Genomic DNA, 17,605 nt, shown 5'->3' with positions numbered 1-17,605 from the left:
ACATATTAACCACCATAAACAAGATCAAGATGATGATTAGAGACACTTACTACTAGCTCAAGGCTAGGGAAGAAACAAGGTATAAATGTGGTGGATAAAAGAGATCTAGAGCGGTTCTTGCACTTTCAAGATCACCGGCCTTGTTTGTATGACTCCTTGCTTCTATGGATGTATGTGAAATGGTTGAACCAAAGCTTGATGATGGGTGTGTAGTGGTGATGGTGTTCGGCCGAAGACAAGCAAGAGGGAAGAGAGGAGGGTGAGTTTGCTAAGTGTGTTGGTGGAATGAAGTTCTTAATCCCATGAGTTTACTTATTATCCAACTCCACTATTAACCATCATACAATGTGTCATCTAGATATCAAACAAGAGTGATTAAAATAATCAAGAAACAAGGGTGTGTCCCCACCCTTGGGGAACCGTCGAGATGAGGGGGGGTAAGGGTTGGGTGGTGTAATGGTTAGTTATGTTCTAGTTGAAATCCAATGGTTTAGTTAGTAGGTTAAGTATGCTATCTAATATAAAGGGTGTTAGGGTGTTCGGGGACCCTAACTAGCTCAGAAACGTGAAAACTATGTCTTTGGCAACATTTTTATGTTCCAGGTAAAGTCCGGTTGTTCGGTTGGATATTGATCCGTTAAAGTGTTAAGTGAAGCTATAAAGTGTCATTTATTTTTAGTGACATAATAAATTACCAACACTTTGGAAAGTGTCTAGAATTATTTTTACCAAGTTTTTGCACTCTACTAGTTATGTTAAATGCTGAATTTTTGCATGTAGTGCAGAATTTTGTAATTAAAGCATGTTTTAGGCACTTCCGGTCACTATAACTATCACCTAGTGACACTGTTCTATGGTCCTCACCTCGTGACACTCCTTACTAGTGTAGTAATCTATTCCCGGCTCATACTGGCCTCAGAGACAGTGTCTGTCTAGTGCTGGCAATGTCAGCATGTTTACTGGGTTATCCGCTCACTGTGCTAACTGTGCTTTTGTGCATCAAGTTTGTCACTAATGTTTTGTGTGTAATAAATGAAGTGATAGAAATAAAGTATGATGCATGAGTATGTATGTATCAGAAAACAGAAAGCAGTTTATTCATAATTGTAATTAAGCACAGTAATTAAGCACTAATTAAATAGTAATTAATTTGTACGGATACCTGGATTTGTGAGGGTTGTCACACAAAAACCCCAAACGCCTTATTTAATATATGCCATTCGTCTGATAAAACACCAGAAAACCCAAATATCAAATATATTGTTGTCAATAAAATGTAGCTGTATGGGGTGGACAACATTGTCAGTTATCTTTCTTAACTGAGGATTAACAATGTTATACATCACCATACAGCAACACTTTATTGATTTTAGCATGATCAAATTTACAGTTTTAAGATGGTTTATTTTGTGGCGTTCTTTTTCTCGGTAAAACGCCAAAGAAGATAACATTTGGCTGAAAGGGTGTAAACTCACTAACATTTTGCTGCATGAGATGAACAAAAATTATAGAAAAAGAGGTTGATTTCAGACTTTGGGTTTCCAAATGGCGACAAAAAAACTACTTCAAAAAACAAAAATAAAAAAAATCATACAAAAGTCGAAACAGCCAGTGAAGATGCTTCAAAAGAAGAAAGAGACTGGTGACAGAGAAGATTTAGAAGATCAATATTTATTTTGTTTTATTTTCTTTTTCAGTTGATAGTTATATAGAAACATGCCATATCTAATAAAAATGCCAAAAAGCCAAATGTCTTACGCCTTTGGCGTTTATCAAACCATCATAAATTTACTTTGGACAAGTATTATAAAAAACCAAAAAAATAAAAAATAAATAAAATAATAAAATAAATAAATAACAAACTTGAAAATGTTACTAGAAACAGTAACTACAAATCAGTAATACTGAAGGTAGGGAAAATTTATTAATATAGAATCTAAAACGCCAAACTTGAAAGATAGGACGTGTTACAGACTTCAGAGACAAAGTTTCTCAAAAACAATAATTACAAACAGTAACTGAAAAGACTAATACTTTATTATAATAACGCACCACCTAACTTAGACGCCAAAAAGAGATCCTATAAAATGATACGTCTCAAGAACTTCCATTGATCAAATCAAAAAAACAAACGCCAATACTACTAAATATCACTCACTGTAAAACGCCAAAAAAAAAATCAAAGATGGCTAATGTGCTTTCTTGGATATTCAGAATTGTTATTCGTGAAGTTTCACTGAATGAATTGTTAGCGGAGGCGAGTAACTCAGAAAGATTTTGCTGCATGAGATGGACAAAAATTCAAGAAAAAGATACTGATGCCAGTCATATGGCATTTTGTATTTTTTGTTCTTGAAGAAGGCTTGGATGAGGAGAAGAGATCAATGACACTGAAGAGTGGGATGATTATAAAGATGAAGATCAACATGAAGAAAAAGCGAAAAAACCACCCACACGTCATAAATCTATGTCCCCAAACATCCACAAAAAAGCCACTTCAACAGACGAGCAGGCAAAATAACCAAACCGATGGGTTTGTTAAGTTTTACATAAAACGCCATATTTTTTGTGACAGTTCTTGTACTATTAAAGAACAGAGAGACTGATGACAGTGAAGATTGTGAACAGAGAACCGATTAGGATTTTTAATTTATTTTCTTCGCTTGTATTTTTTTTAATGTGGCTGAAATATAATCTAACAATTGTAAAACGCCAAGATACCACAAACGCCAAAATGTTTATAAAAAATAATAGAACAGCGGGCCATCTTTTTAAAACGCCTTGAAAAACGCCATTCAGATAGATCTCCTGACCACCCTAGGGTTCAATGGCATACGATTTGAATAAACGCCATAAACGCCAAAATGTTAATACGATGAAACCATTAAACGCCATTAATTATTGAATTTGGTTAACGCCAAAAATCATAAACCCCAAAAATTAAAACAACATTCGGAAAAGCGGAACTGGAAAAGCAGAAGATGAAAGGACAAAAAGCCCCTCCGCCCTTCTCTATACCGCATGACACGTGTTGGGCCAGGATGCGTTCTCACCGTTCTCACACTTTTGAGCGTTTTCTCCTAATCTCGTTTCTATATATATAGGGGAAGGCCTAAATGAGAACGCTAAATATCGCGAGAACCGTGAGAACGCATCAAAAAACATGAGAACTTTGTCAAAAACAATTCAAATTCTAAATTTTTTTACACTTATCATTATTATTCGAATACAATGTTATAAATTTCATTTATACATTTAAATTTATGTGAATTCGTAAATAAAGAAAATTTACACATGTGTAAGTTTTCCATTTACATATGTATAAATTTGTTATATTTACACATGTGTAAAAATTCTAATAAAAGTGATTTTGAGAGGAGAAATGAATTATTTATTGTTGTAAATTCTTTTTTTGATGTTGTATTTTAATTACAGTGAGGTTTATATTAAAAAAATGTGGCTTTGATTGTTTTTTTATTCGTTCTCATGGTTCTCGCAATATTTAGCGTTCTCAAAATAACCCTCCCCTATATATATATATATATAGGGGAAGGATGTATAGAAAACCCACTTTAATTTAGAAAACCCGGGAAACTCAAAGCTCCCGATGTTTTTTTTTCTTGAAAAAATTTACACATGTTATATACATGTTTTTTTTTCTTGAAAAAATTTACACATGTTATATACATGTTTTTAAGGGTTTACACATATATATATAGGGGAAGGTTCTATGCAGAACACTAAATATTGCGAGAACACACAGAACAAAATGAATCACTCATTTTTTCAATCCTAAAAACCTAAAAAGTAAATGAAAATGTTATAAATGTAAGATTTATTGTTTCTCACACTAGAATTTGAAACAACATATGAAAAATCTTCAGTTTTTAAATAACCTACACACATGTAGGTTATGTGTAGGCTAAATTACCTACATGTATGTAGACTATGTGTAGAGAAAAATATATGATTTTCTTATGTATAAGAAATACATATATGAATGTAAGAAACATAAAATTTAAGAAATGTGAACCTTAAATCCCAAAATTTAGTGATTTAGAGTTGTTCTTTTTGTTCTTGCAATAATTAGTGTTGTGTAATGATCCTTATCCTATATATATATATATATATATATATATAGGCTAATTATAAGGAGAAAACCCACTCCAGTTGACTAAACCCTGAAAACTCTCACATGTGGATCAGATTTAGCCACGTTGCTTGTTAGTTGTGAGGAGACAAGGGCAATTTTGACATTTTCTTTCTTTTACCTTTTGAGAATTGGGTGACCCTTTTCATTTGTAAGTCTGCACACGCAGACCTTTCAACATTGCTTTTCTTGTCATGCTTTCCATTAATTACTTGTGTACTTGTAAAGCTTCTCTCACATGCTCCTAACACCTTTCAACAAATGTTCTCACATCTCATTTATTTCGAACCAGAGCTTGCAGTGAAAGAAAGAAACCATACTCACCCCCCATACTCACCATTGAAGGGTATTTGCATTTATCATGGCTGATTCGAACAGCCAACCCCCTCGGACCGTTGCCGGTGGTACGGAGACACTCATTGATCATCCTGGTTCACCCTTAAATGTTGTTCCACATAATCTTTCACCTGTTTTTGCATTTAATGAAGATGAAGATGCATTGTTTGAGGTTAGGGTTGTTGAAGAACCTGAACCTATTTCTTCAGCGTTTCCAGGTGAGTTTTTTTCTGTTGTATTAAATGTTCAGCTTTAAATGCATATGAGTACTTTTGCAAATTAAGGATTTCTTTGTTTAGTTTTTCATTGGATTGTTCTTGATTCATTTTCTTTGTTTTTTTATTTTAATGCGTAGCATCAGTTCTAAATCAAAATTCCACAAATGATGATGAAGATGGTGTTCAGAATTGTACTTTTACACAGTTGCTATCAACAGGTGATTTTTGTTTTATGTGAAACCATGATTTTTTTTTCTATAGTGTTATTGTAACATACCCTTAGTTTTAATTTTCCTAGTTTTTTATTATTATTATTTATTTTATTTCTTTTTTTGGTAGAGGAGGAAATGTGTGGTTAGACTTATATATTTATTTTTGATGAAACAAGCTTTTATATTTTGCAGAAGGTAAAAAATGTGTGGCTACACTTGTATTAACTTTTTATGAAACAAGATTATATATTTTGTAGGAGGTAAAAACATGTGTGGTTGCACTTGTATTAAGTTTTTATGAAACAAGCTTATATATTTTGTAGGAGGTAAAAACATGCGTGGTTGGACTTGTATGAAGTTTTTATATTTTTATTGGAAGGGGAAAAACAAGTTGGGGAAAACATTCGAGTTTAAATTTTTTGGGCTACATAAAAAATTCCACCAGCATCTACACTTTTTGGTGACATAAAAAAATGTACTACCATGTTTTTTTTTTTTTGCATTTTTAGTGAAACGTGTTAAACTTGTTTTTTGAGAATACAATGTTACATGTAAAAAAGTTTTCAACCTATAGGTGTTAGATTTTTATTAAACAATACAATGTTTTCTAAGACTCGTGACCTTTTTCGTAGGTATTCATGCGAACGAGGAGTTTTATGTTCACCACACACCCAATGGCACTAGAATGTGGTGTCCTAATGTTCCTATTGTTTTAAAGCCTGTTGTTGGTTCTGTATATGAAACGTGGAACGACGTGTTCAGTATGTACAAGGACTATGCTGTTTATTCTGGGTTTTCTATTTGTAAGGGGCAAACCAAGATATGGAAGGGTTTTGTCACTCACCAGTACATAAGGTGTACTAAATATTCAAAACCATAAATTAGGCGTAAAACTGATACCTTGGAGGAGTCAACCTTGACTATTAGGCAAAGTAATTTCACAGTGACGGATTGCAAGGCTAGTATACTTGTTAAGTTTACTGAGGGCAGCTCTATGTGCACAGTGGTAGGGTTCCATGAGCACCACAATCATCCCTTTGTTGAGCGTTTTAATCGTGATCTAAGTAGGATTTCAAGGAAACTACCCTTTACATCCAAACAGTTTATCCATAACATGAGTTTGAACAGAATTGGTCCAATTGTTTCTCACAGAGTTTTAGTGTCCCTAATGGGTGGACATCACAACGTACGTGGGACGCCAACTGACTTTAAGAACTGGAGCCAGTCGGTTAGGCTTTATATTGGTGACCGTGATGCGCAACTTGTTATAGATCGTTTGAAAGAAAGATCGGAGAGCTTACCAGACTTTTACTATGAGTTTGTGGTTGAGAAAGGGCAATTGAGGTCGATTTTTTGGGCAGATGAAATTTCCAGGATAAACTACGAGGTGTTTGGTGATGTGTTAGCTTTTGATGCGACTTATCACACTAACAAGTAAGGTTTTGCAAACTGGCACTTTTTCCCCCTTTAACATATTATTACCTTTTGTTTTTTTTTCTTTGTCATGCAGGTACAACATGATTTTTGTTCCTTTCACTGGTGTTGACAATCATAAACAATGTGTGACATTTGGTGTTGGCTTGTTATTCAATGAAACCACCGAGTCTTACAAGTGGTTACTTGAATCATTTCTGAAGGCACACAAGAAGCAACCAAAGTTAGTTCTGACGGACCAGGACCCTTCAATGAAAGCTCCCATTTCAGAGGTTTTCACAGACGCTCGGCACCGCCTTTGCATGTGGCATATTATGAAAAAACTTCCAACCAAGGTTTTATTAATTTATCAATCTTGTTTGAGAATTTTTTATTTTGTTACTTCTTTTAACAGCTTGGGGTCCTATTATTTATAGATTCATGGAGACCTATTACAAAACTCTGAGTTAAGGGCATTGATGCATCGTTTGGTGTGGAGTATTCACATGAAACCATCTACATTTGAGACGCGTTGGCAACTTTTGATGGAGGAATATGGGTTACAAGATCACGACTGGTTGAATGATATGTACTCAATTAGGGACCAATGGGTACCTGCCTACTTCTGTGATATCCCAATGTGTTGTCTGATGAGGACCACATCAAGATGTGAAAGCTCTAACTTAAGCTTCAAGGTCAACTCTACTAGTGCTAACACACTAGTTCAGTTCATGCTATGTTATGAAACTAGGATAGACAATCAGCGTTACAGGCAACGTGTTGCAGAGTTTAAAACCTCATCTAGTGTATTCATGGATAGTACTGATTTAGCTATCGAGAAGCACGCTTTTGAGCTGTACACACATGCAATTTTCACAGAGGTAAGAAAAGAGATATACAAGGGGAAGTTGTTTTGTTACATTATAAACATGGAGGATTGTGATGATGTTCGTGTTTACTATGTGAATCAGTTGGACAAGCGAAGCAGTGCAACCAACACATTCACGGTAAATGTGCTGTATCCTTTTGATGACATCTTTTGTTTAAGCTTTCATTATGCTTTTTTTCACAGAAGTTTATTTGGTGTTTTTGTAGGTTAAACTTGAGTTGAGAAATCAGTCGGTCTCTTGTTCATGCAACAACTTCATTCGTATTGGATATCTGTGTAGGCACATCTTTTGTGTTTACCGGGTAAACAATATTGAAAAAATCCCTGCCCAGTTTGTTGTTAAGCGTTGGACTAGGGACGTGCTTCCCAAAAGTATATTTTCTATTGAACGTCGATATGGCGTTGACACCCGTCCACAAGCTGCTGCGAGAAGTCAGATTCTTGAGATTGTAACCGAATGCGTAGACGCATTAAGAAGTGATGTTGGAGGACTTTCTACTTTTGCTGAGCAGATAAAGGAACTGAAATCGAAGTTACTAAATGGAGGACCAGTTGATGACGAAGCCAAGAATGATAACTATGCTGCTGTTGAAGAATTGCTTGGTGTTTCTTTAGATGGGGACGTAACTCTCAACAATCCAGATGGGATCAGGAACAAAGGATGTGGCAAACGTCGACGAGTGTCTAGAGCACCGCAGGATGGAACGAGCAACTCTGCTGTCAAACCTCCCAAAACACCAAGGCTTTGCCGAACATGTATGAAGTACGTGACTGGGCATGATTCAAGAAATTGCAAGAAAAAGAAGAAGAATAAATCGGGTAACGAGGATGAGGACTCAAGCTCTGCGAGTCAGGAGTCCACTTGATTTGGTATTTATTTTGATGTGCGTGCTGTGCGTGTTTTGAAAACTTGTATGACGCCAGCTTTTTGGTCTCCATTTTAGTGGAGCGGAACTAAACTTTGATCATCCCTTTTGTATTTTTTGGGCTGCCTTTTTGTAGATGCACATGTTTGCATGTGTAGATTATCTGAAAATGGATGCACATGCATATGTTTGCATGTTAGGATGTATGTGGGTTTGGTATGTAGGACGGTTTTCGGTTTAATGACTATGGTTTAATTGATCAGTTTGCATTATGAAATGATATGCACAATGTTTGCGTGAAAACTAAACGTTGTTTGTTCATTTTTTTTTTTGCCATTTTTTGTCGACATTTTTGCTTGAAGCTGAGAATTTTCTATGTTTATTTATTTATTTTTTTTTTTTTGTTTTCACCATGTTACATTTTTCTTTCCCTGAGTTTTTTGTAGATTTTTGCTGTGTTGAATCTAAGAATTTTCTATCTTATGGATTTTCTGATTTTGTTTTTATTCCAACTTATATATATATAATTAGTCAGAAAATGACCCATTTCGTTACAAAAAATAGTAATCAAATAAAAAAATTTAAACACATATAGTATTTTGTAGTTTTTTTTCGTTTTTTGTGTTTTTTACTTTATAAAACACAAGCCGTTTTTTTCTTAAAGAGCTAATATTTTTTGGATGAAGGCTGGATGAATATTACTTGTTTTTGTAACAAATTTTATATATTATACATAAAGTAACATCTTTTTATATGGTCAAGTTGTAGATACAAATTTTATATAAAATACATACAACAAGATTGGCTGCCCCAACAAGATGTATCTTTTTGTTACTTTCTCCTTTTTCTCTGGTGATGCATTTAATTTGTCATTTATTTTCATATCTAATCACCACCATCCACCCCCAAAAGTTTACTTTTTCATTATAAATAGTTTCAGCATACATAATATGTACATCCACAAACCATTGTTAACTACTAATCACACCCAAAGCATAACAATGCACAAGAGGCCATCCGCGGGATACAAAGTCCCGGATGCCGAGGTTATCGATCTCAATCTTGGGAAAAATGAGTTCATTAATGTCGGGAAGAGACTTCGAAAGTATGCATCGACTCCAGTTAGTGTTGGCGATATGCATGCAACCCCTTTAGTGCCTATGTCCACACACACGCTTAGGGAGATTTTTACCATTGATGGGCACCCCCGCGGAAAGAGGAGTAGCTTTTGTTCGACCCCAAAGGTGGAACCCGAGGTGAAGCCTATGGCTCGAGCAATACCGAAAAACATGCATAGTGTTAAGCCTACAGTTAAGTTGGAGCCAAATGTAGTGCCCAAGGGTGAACCCTTTGGCTTTGATACACACACTACCGTTGATGCGATGCCTAACGATGAGCCTACAATATACCCAATAAAGAGACATGTTGATGATTCCAAAAACAGCGATTGGGTTGATGATGTCTCGTGGATGAGTGAAATTGAGTGGGATTCATATTTCCCAATAAACATATCAGTTTCCCCCGTGCCACCAACCCCATGCAAGTGCAAAAAGTGGTTCACATGAAGGAGCTCAAGTAGAAATAAGGTGTTGTTGTTTGTGTTTTTCTAATTATGTTTGTTTTTGAAGATGTGTGTTTTTAGGTTAATTAGAAATTAGGTGAAGTATTAGGTTATGAACATTAACTAAGGAGTAATTTATGTGTCTAATGATGTTGTAATTTTTTGTGGTGTAATATATAATGAAAAAAAAAACTCTCTAGTTTCTGTTGGTTATACAAGTACAAATGTGGTCGTAAAATCTTTCTATGGGTAGGCCACATGCTAACAAAAGAAAAAGGTAATAAAAAGTAGAAAAAGAAAGAAGTGTATGGATGTGGGTAATGACAAAAGAATATGTTTATAATCGGGCCCACAAATCCTTAGTACATATCTTTTGTTCTAGATGGATGTCATAGATCATCATTCCAACTATAGGTCTCCAACTATCTCCATATACAACTACTCTAACTAGGCTACCCACTCTAACTATATTCAAATAAATCATTTTCTTATCTCTCTATTTTCTTTACAATTCATCTATCTAAGCCTCATCTACCCCTCAAAAAAACATGAAAAGGTGTTCATGTGGGAGGATTGCTACCATCCGGACATCATGGACAGATGACAACCCAGGAAGAAGGTTCTATTCATGTCCGTTTAAGGTAAAAAATTCGAACCCTGTTTTAATAAGTAAATGTATGTTCTAATCGGGTTTTATGCTCATTTATTTTTAATGTAGCCTAGCAACTGCCCTTTCATTGGTTGGGTCGACCCACCGATGTGCCTAAGGTCAACTAGGATCATACCAGGTCTTTTGAGGAACATCAATAACCTACAAGCTGAACTCTTTGCCCGTGAGCAAGAAATCCGGAAGAAGAAGAGGGTTATATGGTTACTGATATTAGCGTTAGTGATTGGCAGCTTACTTGTTAGCATTGTTTGTTGAGGGTTTTGCCATTATTTGTTGACTCTAAGAAATATGTGGTACTTAGTTGGATTATCCTGTGTAATATGTACTTATTTGATGTTTTGTTGAACACGAGAATCTTCTACGTGATGGATTTGTTGCGTTTTGGGTTTACCATGTTACAGTTTTTTTTTCTCTTTGATTTTTGTAGATTTTTCCTTTGTCGAAAGAAATAATCTGGTTGTTTTGACCATGTTACATTTTGTTTTTCTCTGAGTTTTTTGTACATTTTTTATGTACGTGTGTGATCATGTGCTTACGTACCGTGTTACATTTTTTTTTTCTCTGAGATTTTTGTACATTTTTGTTTGTATTTGTGCACGTGCTTACGTACCGTGTTACATTTTTTTTTCTCTAAGGTTTTTGTACATTTTTGCTGTATGTGTGTTTTTGATTATGTGCTTTTGTTGACGGTTGCTTGAATCTCTTTTTTAGATTTGATCATGTTACTCTTTTTCATTTATTATTTTTTTCCTAAAGGGTGTAACCTATGTAAGTTTTTTTTTATGTTTAGAAGTCAGTATTTGTTGAAATCATATAATAATGACACGATTTTTTTAATAACATAGATTGAAAACATAGATTTAACAGAATAGTTCAGTAGTCCTAGTTGAGTACATAATAACTTAAACACTAGATATGGTAAAGTACATTGGATAACATGGGATAAGGAAAGTAGCCCCTATATATTAGAGGGAAAATGGGGGTACTTTCTTTTTCACACACATACTAGTAAGTTCACATAAACACCACTATTTAGTCAAGAAACGATCTTGGTGTGCCATACTCAATTTCAGCGCTAAGTGGTTCTGGGCTAAGCTCACTCTCCCACGGGTTGTGGTTGGCCCACGAGATAAGGGTGTTTTGAGAGTAACAAGAGTAATCATCATCTATAGGATCATCTTCAAGATCATCGATAGTCTTTGGATCAACTGCCGGGGAGGTCTCCTGGGTGGCGTTGACTGGTTTTGCTTGGTCTGCGAGCACCACAGATGAAGAGTTTTTGACAGGGGTAACTTGTGTGGTGAAGTAAAATGATCCCCAGTCAACATCCAAAAGTGCATCATCTAGCGACATCTCATCATGTGTTGTTACTTCAGGTTTAGTGTTAGTAAGGAGATCACTTATAAGCTTAGCATCGATATCCAGATTTTCTTCAACAGTTTGCGGCGTTGACGGAATGGAAGGGGTTTTTGTGATTTGAGAACACTCTGGGTTGCAATCCGATTTTGGAGTTTGGAGTTCGAATGAAAGAGTTCTCCGTAATCGTTTGGTAACCCGTTTTGAGTTAGCTGGTGATGATGGACTAGACATAATAAGGTTGTTTTTTTTTAGTTCTTTATGGTGAACAAGTGATGAAACTAATGTTTTACATTTCACCTTAATTTATAGACAATCAAATGATGTTAGGTGGAAAAATTAATTAGATTGTTTACATCAACATTAAATGTACTACACTGACCAACATAGAAGTTAATTATTTTTTTGATTTAAGGAGTTACAATTTTCTTTAAAGATTTGAACTTTTGATTTTTCCCTCGTTTTTTGTTTACCCAAATGTGATAGGTGTATATATATATTTTATATTTTTATTATTACACGCAAAGAGTCAATTTGGAATTTATTAGATGCGTGTACTATAGTTATCAAATCATGACAGAGATACATTAACAATGAATATAGTTAGAGATAGAAGTAGTCATTTATTCCTTTTTTAATTGGACATAAGATAGAGATAGAAGTACACATATTTTTCCTTTTTATTATTTATGAGACTGTACTTTTATATATTTCTTGGATATAGTGTTCGATATGTATGTACTTCTTATGCAGATTAGTCACTTCCAAGTTGGCACAACTACTTTGTAAGACTTCACTTTTTTTTTCTTTATAAAAATACTATAAGAGTATTACAATTGAGATAAGATATAAGTACAACGTTTCCCATAAGTACAATTGAGAACTGTCCTTGCTTTTTGTCCATCTTAGATTCCCCATAATGTGGCATTTATATGAGATTGTACTTTATATATATTATTATAATAATGGGTACTATCATATATTTTTTGGATATGGTTTGGGTACATGCGTGTACTTTTTTTGCAGATTTGACAATTCAAAGCTGGCATTTATGAAAATATATTATAATGAGTAGTTAGCTTTGCATAGCAAGTAACTCGCCCCTCAATTTAATTCTTGTTACATTTATTTTGGTACTGTTTGTTGTACAAAGAAAGGTATTTTTTTGTAACAAAGTAATTTGTAATGATAGTTATGGCCGCTTGACTAACGCTAATTATTATAGCAAAGAACACACATATTGATTAAAAAAGTTATTAGACGGAAATATTGCTTTGTAATGATAGTTATGGCCGCTTGTCAAACTTTCCAGTAGTTTACTTATGCTTCACCAAAATGTAACACTAGACGTACACATAAATTGTTTAAGTTGTCCGGATCAACGACAGACATTAATAGTTAGATACATATAGGCAACTGACAAAGTACGAGTTTAAATTGTTTAAGTTGTACACAATAGGCCCATCCACAAAAAACATAACATTACCATACGGAGCAGCAACTTACACTGATAATGCAGCATCGCGAACCTTTCCCTTCATTACATTCACATCACAGAGTAGTATGCGTGTAGCGAATTTTTTTCGGAGGGTAAGAATCTGTTTTTGCTTTTGCTTCCAGTTGCTACTAAAACCACATTCAAAGTGTTTACTAATGCCGTTAAAATTCTGCATGTGGTGCATAAGGAATACTGCACTATCCATTGGATGTGCACTTGTCGCCCAATGGATATCACACCTCTTAATCTTGGCTGGCGCAATTTTATCCTTTAACGGATGTTTGCAATGCTCCAAATAATTGTCCAGCATATGCTTCTGTAAAAAAACGATAAACTAATCAGTTTTTGTATGAGTTGCTGTTTTTCATCCTAATGTTTTATGGGAAAAGAAAATGACTAACCACTTTGTATGGTGTATCTTTTTTGTAGTAGTCTTGATGATCCCTAATGCCAGCTAAGGATGTGCGATCAGGCTTGTGGTCTATGACGGTTATTTCACCGTTTTCCAGATCGAAAACAATCATGTAATATTCATCATTCTCCAGGATTGGAAAGAAACCCATTTTGATCCCAATGAAATCATATGCGCCGCCTACGACCATCCTTTCGCCGAACGTTTGCATACGTTCATCATCATCACAAGTAGAATCCGTCAATAACCAGTTGTCCTGTTTTTTTTCCAAATAAGTTGTGTCAATAAGTTGGTGCAAGCCCCGAATTACAATAATTCAAAAGATGCATTTAGATAGACATACTTACAACGTTCCCAAAGACTTAATAAATCCAAAATCACAGACAAAGATCAAGTAATATAGTATGAATACTTACTATCACAGTTGTGCTAAAATAAACCCGCGTCGGGCAGCCGTCGGTTCTGTCAAGTTCTTCATAATTCATCACATCTACCCAAGCATCAACTACATCAGAGCAGACCTTCACTTCCTCCCTCAAAGTGCGCATCAGCGTTTTTGTGAGTTCCAAGCCGTATATACTCTCGAAGATAACATCTCTGCGTAAGACAATGTTAGATATGTAAATTAGATTCTGGATATCAAGAAACTAGGACTATTATGTTTTACATATATCTTTTATAGCTGAACTTACCCAGCAGATTGACCAAATTTTTTTGTTACCCCGCTAGACAAGGAGATGACCATTCCCCGTGTCCTGTTTTGTGAAAAATCATATGCAGTTATACATTTAAAACATAATAGACTATTTTTTTAAAAAAAAAAAAAAACATACTATTTGGAGCAAAAACATTCCATAATCTATCAGAGGACCAAAGTTTTGCATAATGTAACAAGTAATATTTTTAATATTTTTAAACTGAAGCTTACATTGAGTACTTCACATCGAATAGAAACTCCCAAATACGCTATTCTTCCGTTGTAATGTCTATTCCCATTTCGTGTTCATGGTCATCACATGAGCGGTTGAACCTACCAACTGGTTTTCTTCGTCTTGATTCAAGTTCCTTTATCCAAGCATTACGTGTGATATCATTTTCAGCCGTTCCCTTCCCTGCTCAATTTTAGTTTTTGTTCGTTAGTATTTAATAAAAAAAATGCCAAGTTTATTATAATCTTCGAAAGAAGTAAAAAAACATGTAGAACTCACCTTCTTGATTTTTGTCATGCGTATCATCGACATCATCACCTGCAATTTTTTTTGGTTTTGATAAGTCGGATTATCTGTTGTGTACAGAAATAACACATGTTCATTTTTTTTTGGGAATCATGAGTCACCTAATTCGGTGTCTTGTGTGAGCAGGTGAAAGGTAGGCGCATCAAACAATCCTTGCATGTTTTGTGTTTCGCTGTTCTTGTCTATTTATATTCATTCACATGTACACAGACACATACGTGTTAGTTTGTTTTGTGTATGATCGGGTTTTCTTGATTTTTCTACACTTGTGACGGGTTATATGTAAGATGTAAAACTTACTTGTTGTTGTAGTTATAGTCTCTTGATGTTTTGCCTCATTTTCTTCGTTGCCTATGACTCCACATGTAGCACTTTTTTTTTGTAGTGGCATCTCCGCACCTTTCTCCATCTATCATCTCTTGTGTTTTGTCAGCCTTACCCCCGTCTATTTAGTTTAATGTGATCACATACACACATGTTACGCTTAGTTTGCAATTTAGGACATACATTTGGTGGTTTACTTTATTGTTAGTTAAACATTTTATATTTTTTCATCTGTAGAGAAATGTAACATTGATGTCATTATTTTTTTTTATTATTTTTCTATCTACAATTACTGCACGTGTATGTTGTCGTGTATGTTTCTATAGTGGAGTTTCTATTTCAAATAAAGAAATTAAAGTTAGCTTTTCCTCACATAACGTTTTTGTTAGGATTGTCATCACTAAAGTTACCTTTTGCTGACACATCATTCTTCATTCGCTTACCATCACCATTCCCCCGATCATTGCCAGATGCTATATACGTTTAAAAAAAATAGTATCAGTTTATTATCACACGCGCGTGTATTATATTTTTTTTGCACCTTACCTTTTTTCAGTAAATTATCAGTCGCTGCACTGCGTTTTTTATTTCGCACTTCCACATGATTATGTTTATTCGAATCTGTCAATTATCATTATTTTGTGTTAGAAATGATTGGTTTTAAAGAGTCAGTACATGATCATGATACATTAAATGTACCCTAAGTTTTTGAACTACTATACATAGGCGTTTTTAATGGTACTGTTATTTTTTCGGGGAAATGTAATCAAAATGGAGCTTGTTAATCCATCTTTTAAATAAAATTTTAACGTGTAGGAGTAAATTGATTGAATACGAAGAACGTAAAAAGCAGTTTATGGCTCAACGAATCTGAACGAAGTACGATAAGTACATTCTTGTTCCAGTAAGTCTTACCAAAAAAGTTATCTCGCACTCTATATTTTTGAGCTACAAATACATATGAATACTTTTTTCGTGTAAACGATTATTTGCAAATAAAAAAAGCTAAATATGTTTTGTAAAAAAGGTCATACCATTGATCTTTGCCACTTCAGCCGCGTTTACCACATCATCTTCAGGGTCTGCATTTAAAAAAAATATTCAAATTAGTTACAGCTTGTAGAAAAAACTGAATACATATTCAATGAAGTGATATATATCCGTTACCCGTTGTACCTTCTGTGTAATCATTATCTGGGTTTTGGACTGTCTTGTTAAGAGACATGAGGACCCCAGCAATTTTTTTCCTTGGGGAATCAGGGCACAGCCATATCCTTGTTTTTTTTTAGTGTACAATTTTCTCAAATCATTGTATCAATTTTTTAACTTGCTCGTTGTCTGGATGAGCATTGAACACTACTTCCAATTTTTTTTCCACCGTAACTCTTTTCGCCTCCATCACGTCCAAATGTTTTTCTATCAATGCAATCTCATTCTACAAACAAAGTTATAAAATACGTTTTTAACTAATTTTCGAAAGAACATAATTATTTTGTAATTGGTTATAATTATTAATCTTACACTCAGAACTTCATCATTAGCATGTAACTCAGTTTTTCTTGGATCCCGTCTAACCACACCAACTTCATGCAAATCCTCTCCACCAAAGCCACCTCTTTTTATCTCCAACCGTTCTCTTTTTTTCAATTCGTATTTGTTCCAGAATACGATTGGGTATATTGTCCGGTCAACTGGAAATCCTGTGCATATAACTCTGTCGACATATAGCAACTGTGTAACGGCGAAAAAAAAACAAAAAAAAAAACAACAAGCGGTAAGATAACAAAACAAATGTTGTATGCCTATATTGTTAGTAAGTTTTGTTAAACAGAACACTTACAGCCAAAAGTGTGAGTGGTCCAGAAAATGGAGATTCAGGATCACAACTCTTCCAGCCATCTTTACATGATTTGATTTGTTGGATCAGATAGGCACACCAATTGATTTTACTGAAATCTGTGTCTCCAGTAAAAGTTTTCAAAATCCACTCTTTCATTCGCCCATTTTTGTTACACTCAACCATGACGGTTAAGAATAACATCAGGAAGTCCAGTCGGAAATGAAAACTGTTGGCTTCATCACTTGTGAGTATAGATTGTGCCAGGTTCGTTGGTGCCACAAATCGTTTACGATATCGTTTTCTCCATGCTTCAACAGCAACATCAAGCTTTGAATATGCTCGTACATTTTGCATGTCTATGCCCTTCTTAGGAATCCCTAGAAGTTCATGGACAGACTCAACATCAACATCTATTGACCCACATGGCATTTCAATAGCCATTTCTTCTGGGTTAAAGTGGTCCACAACATAGTGGGCAATTTTTAGAGGTATCCCACTGATGTTGAATGACAACATTTTTCCAAAACCCATCCTATTAACGTCTTCTTGTTGGTTCCTCGTTAGAGACTTGATGCATTTGAACAACTGCATAGGTGACGAACGTGTTTTTAATTTAGGCCACTTA

General features: G+C 34.8%; 2 protein-coding genes and 1 long non-coding RNA gene across 3 annotated transcripts; 1 reads left to right on the top strand and 2 right to left on the bottom strand.

Annotated features, from left to right (window-relative positions):
• Nucleotides 1-6,411: 6,411 nt before the first annotated feature.
• Nucleotides 6,412-8,186, top strand: LOC110937045 (protein FAR1-RELATED SEQUENCE 5-like). The gene is made up of 3 exons (XM_022179456.2): nucleotides 6,412-6,685; nucleotides 6,767-7,336; nucleotides 7,425-8,186. The coding sequence occupies exons 1-3, from the start codon at nucleotides 6,434-6,436 to the stop codon at nucleotides 8,082-8,084; spliced, it is 1,482 nt and encodes a 493-aa protein (XP_022035148.2). The 5' UTR covers nucleotides 6,412-6,433; the 3' UTR covers nucleotides 8,085-8,186.
• Nucleotides 8,187-13,173: 4,987 nt separating this feature from the next.
• Nucleotides 13,174-13,816, bottom strand: LOC118490386. Its single transcript, XM_035987995.1, has 2 exons — nucleotides 13,571-13,816; nucleotides 13,174-13,485 (listed from the first exon to the last, which is right to left on the bottom strand). The coding sequence occupies exons 1-2, from the start codon at nucleotides 13,790-13,792 to the stop codon at nucleotides 13,174-13,176; spliced, it is 534 nt and encodes a 177-aa protein (XP_035843888.1). The 5' UTR covers nucleotides 13,793-13,816.
• A 764-nt stretch (nucleotides 13,817-14,580) lies between these two features.
• LOC110937054 lies at nucleotides 14,581-14,988 on the bottom strand. The gene is made up of 3 exons (XR_002590515.2): nucleotides 14,918-14,988; nucleotides 14,790-14,828; nucleotides 14,581-14,693 (listed from the first exon to the last, which is right to left on the bottom strand). It is a non-coding gene; the product is annotated as an uncharacterized LOC110937054 (long non-coding RNA).
• Nucleotides 14,989-17,605: the final 2,617 nt, after the last annotated feature.

Source organism: Helianthus annuus, chromosome 1, assembly GCF_002127325.2.
Source record: "Helianthus annuus cultivar XRQ/B chromosome 1, HanXRQr2.0-SUNRISE, whole genome shotgun sequence".
NCBI classification, from domain to species: domain Eukaryota; kingdom Viridiplantae; phylum Streptophyta; class Magnoliopsida; order Asterales; family Asteraceae; genus Helianthus; species Helianthus annuus.
This window is presented reverse-complemented; position numbering and strand designations above follow the sequence as displayed.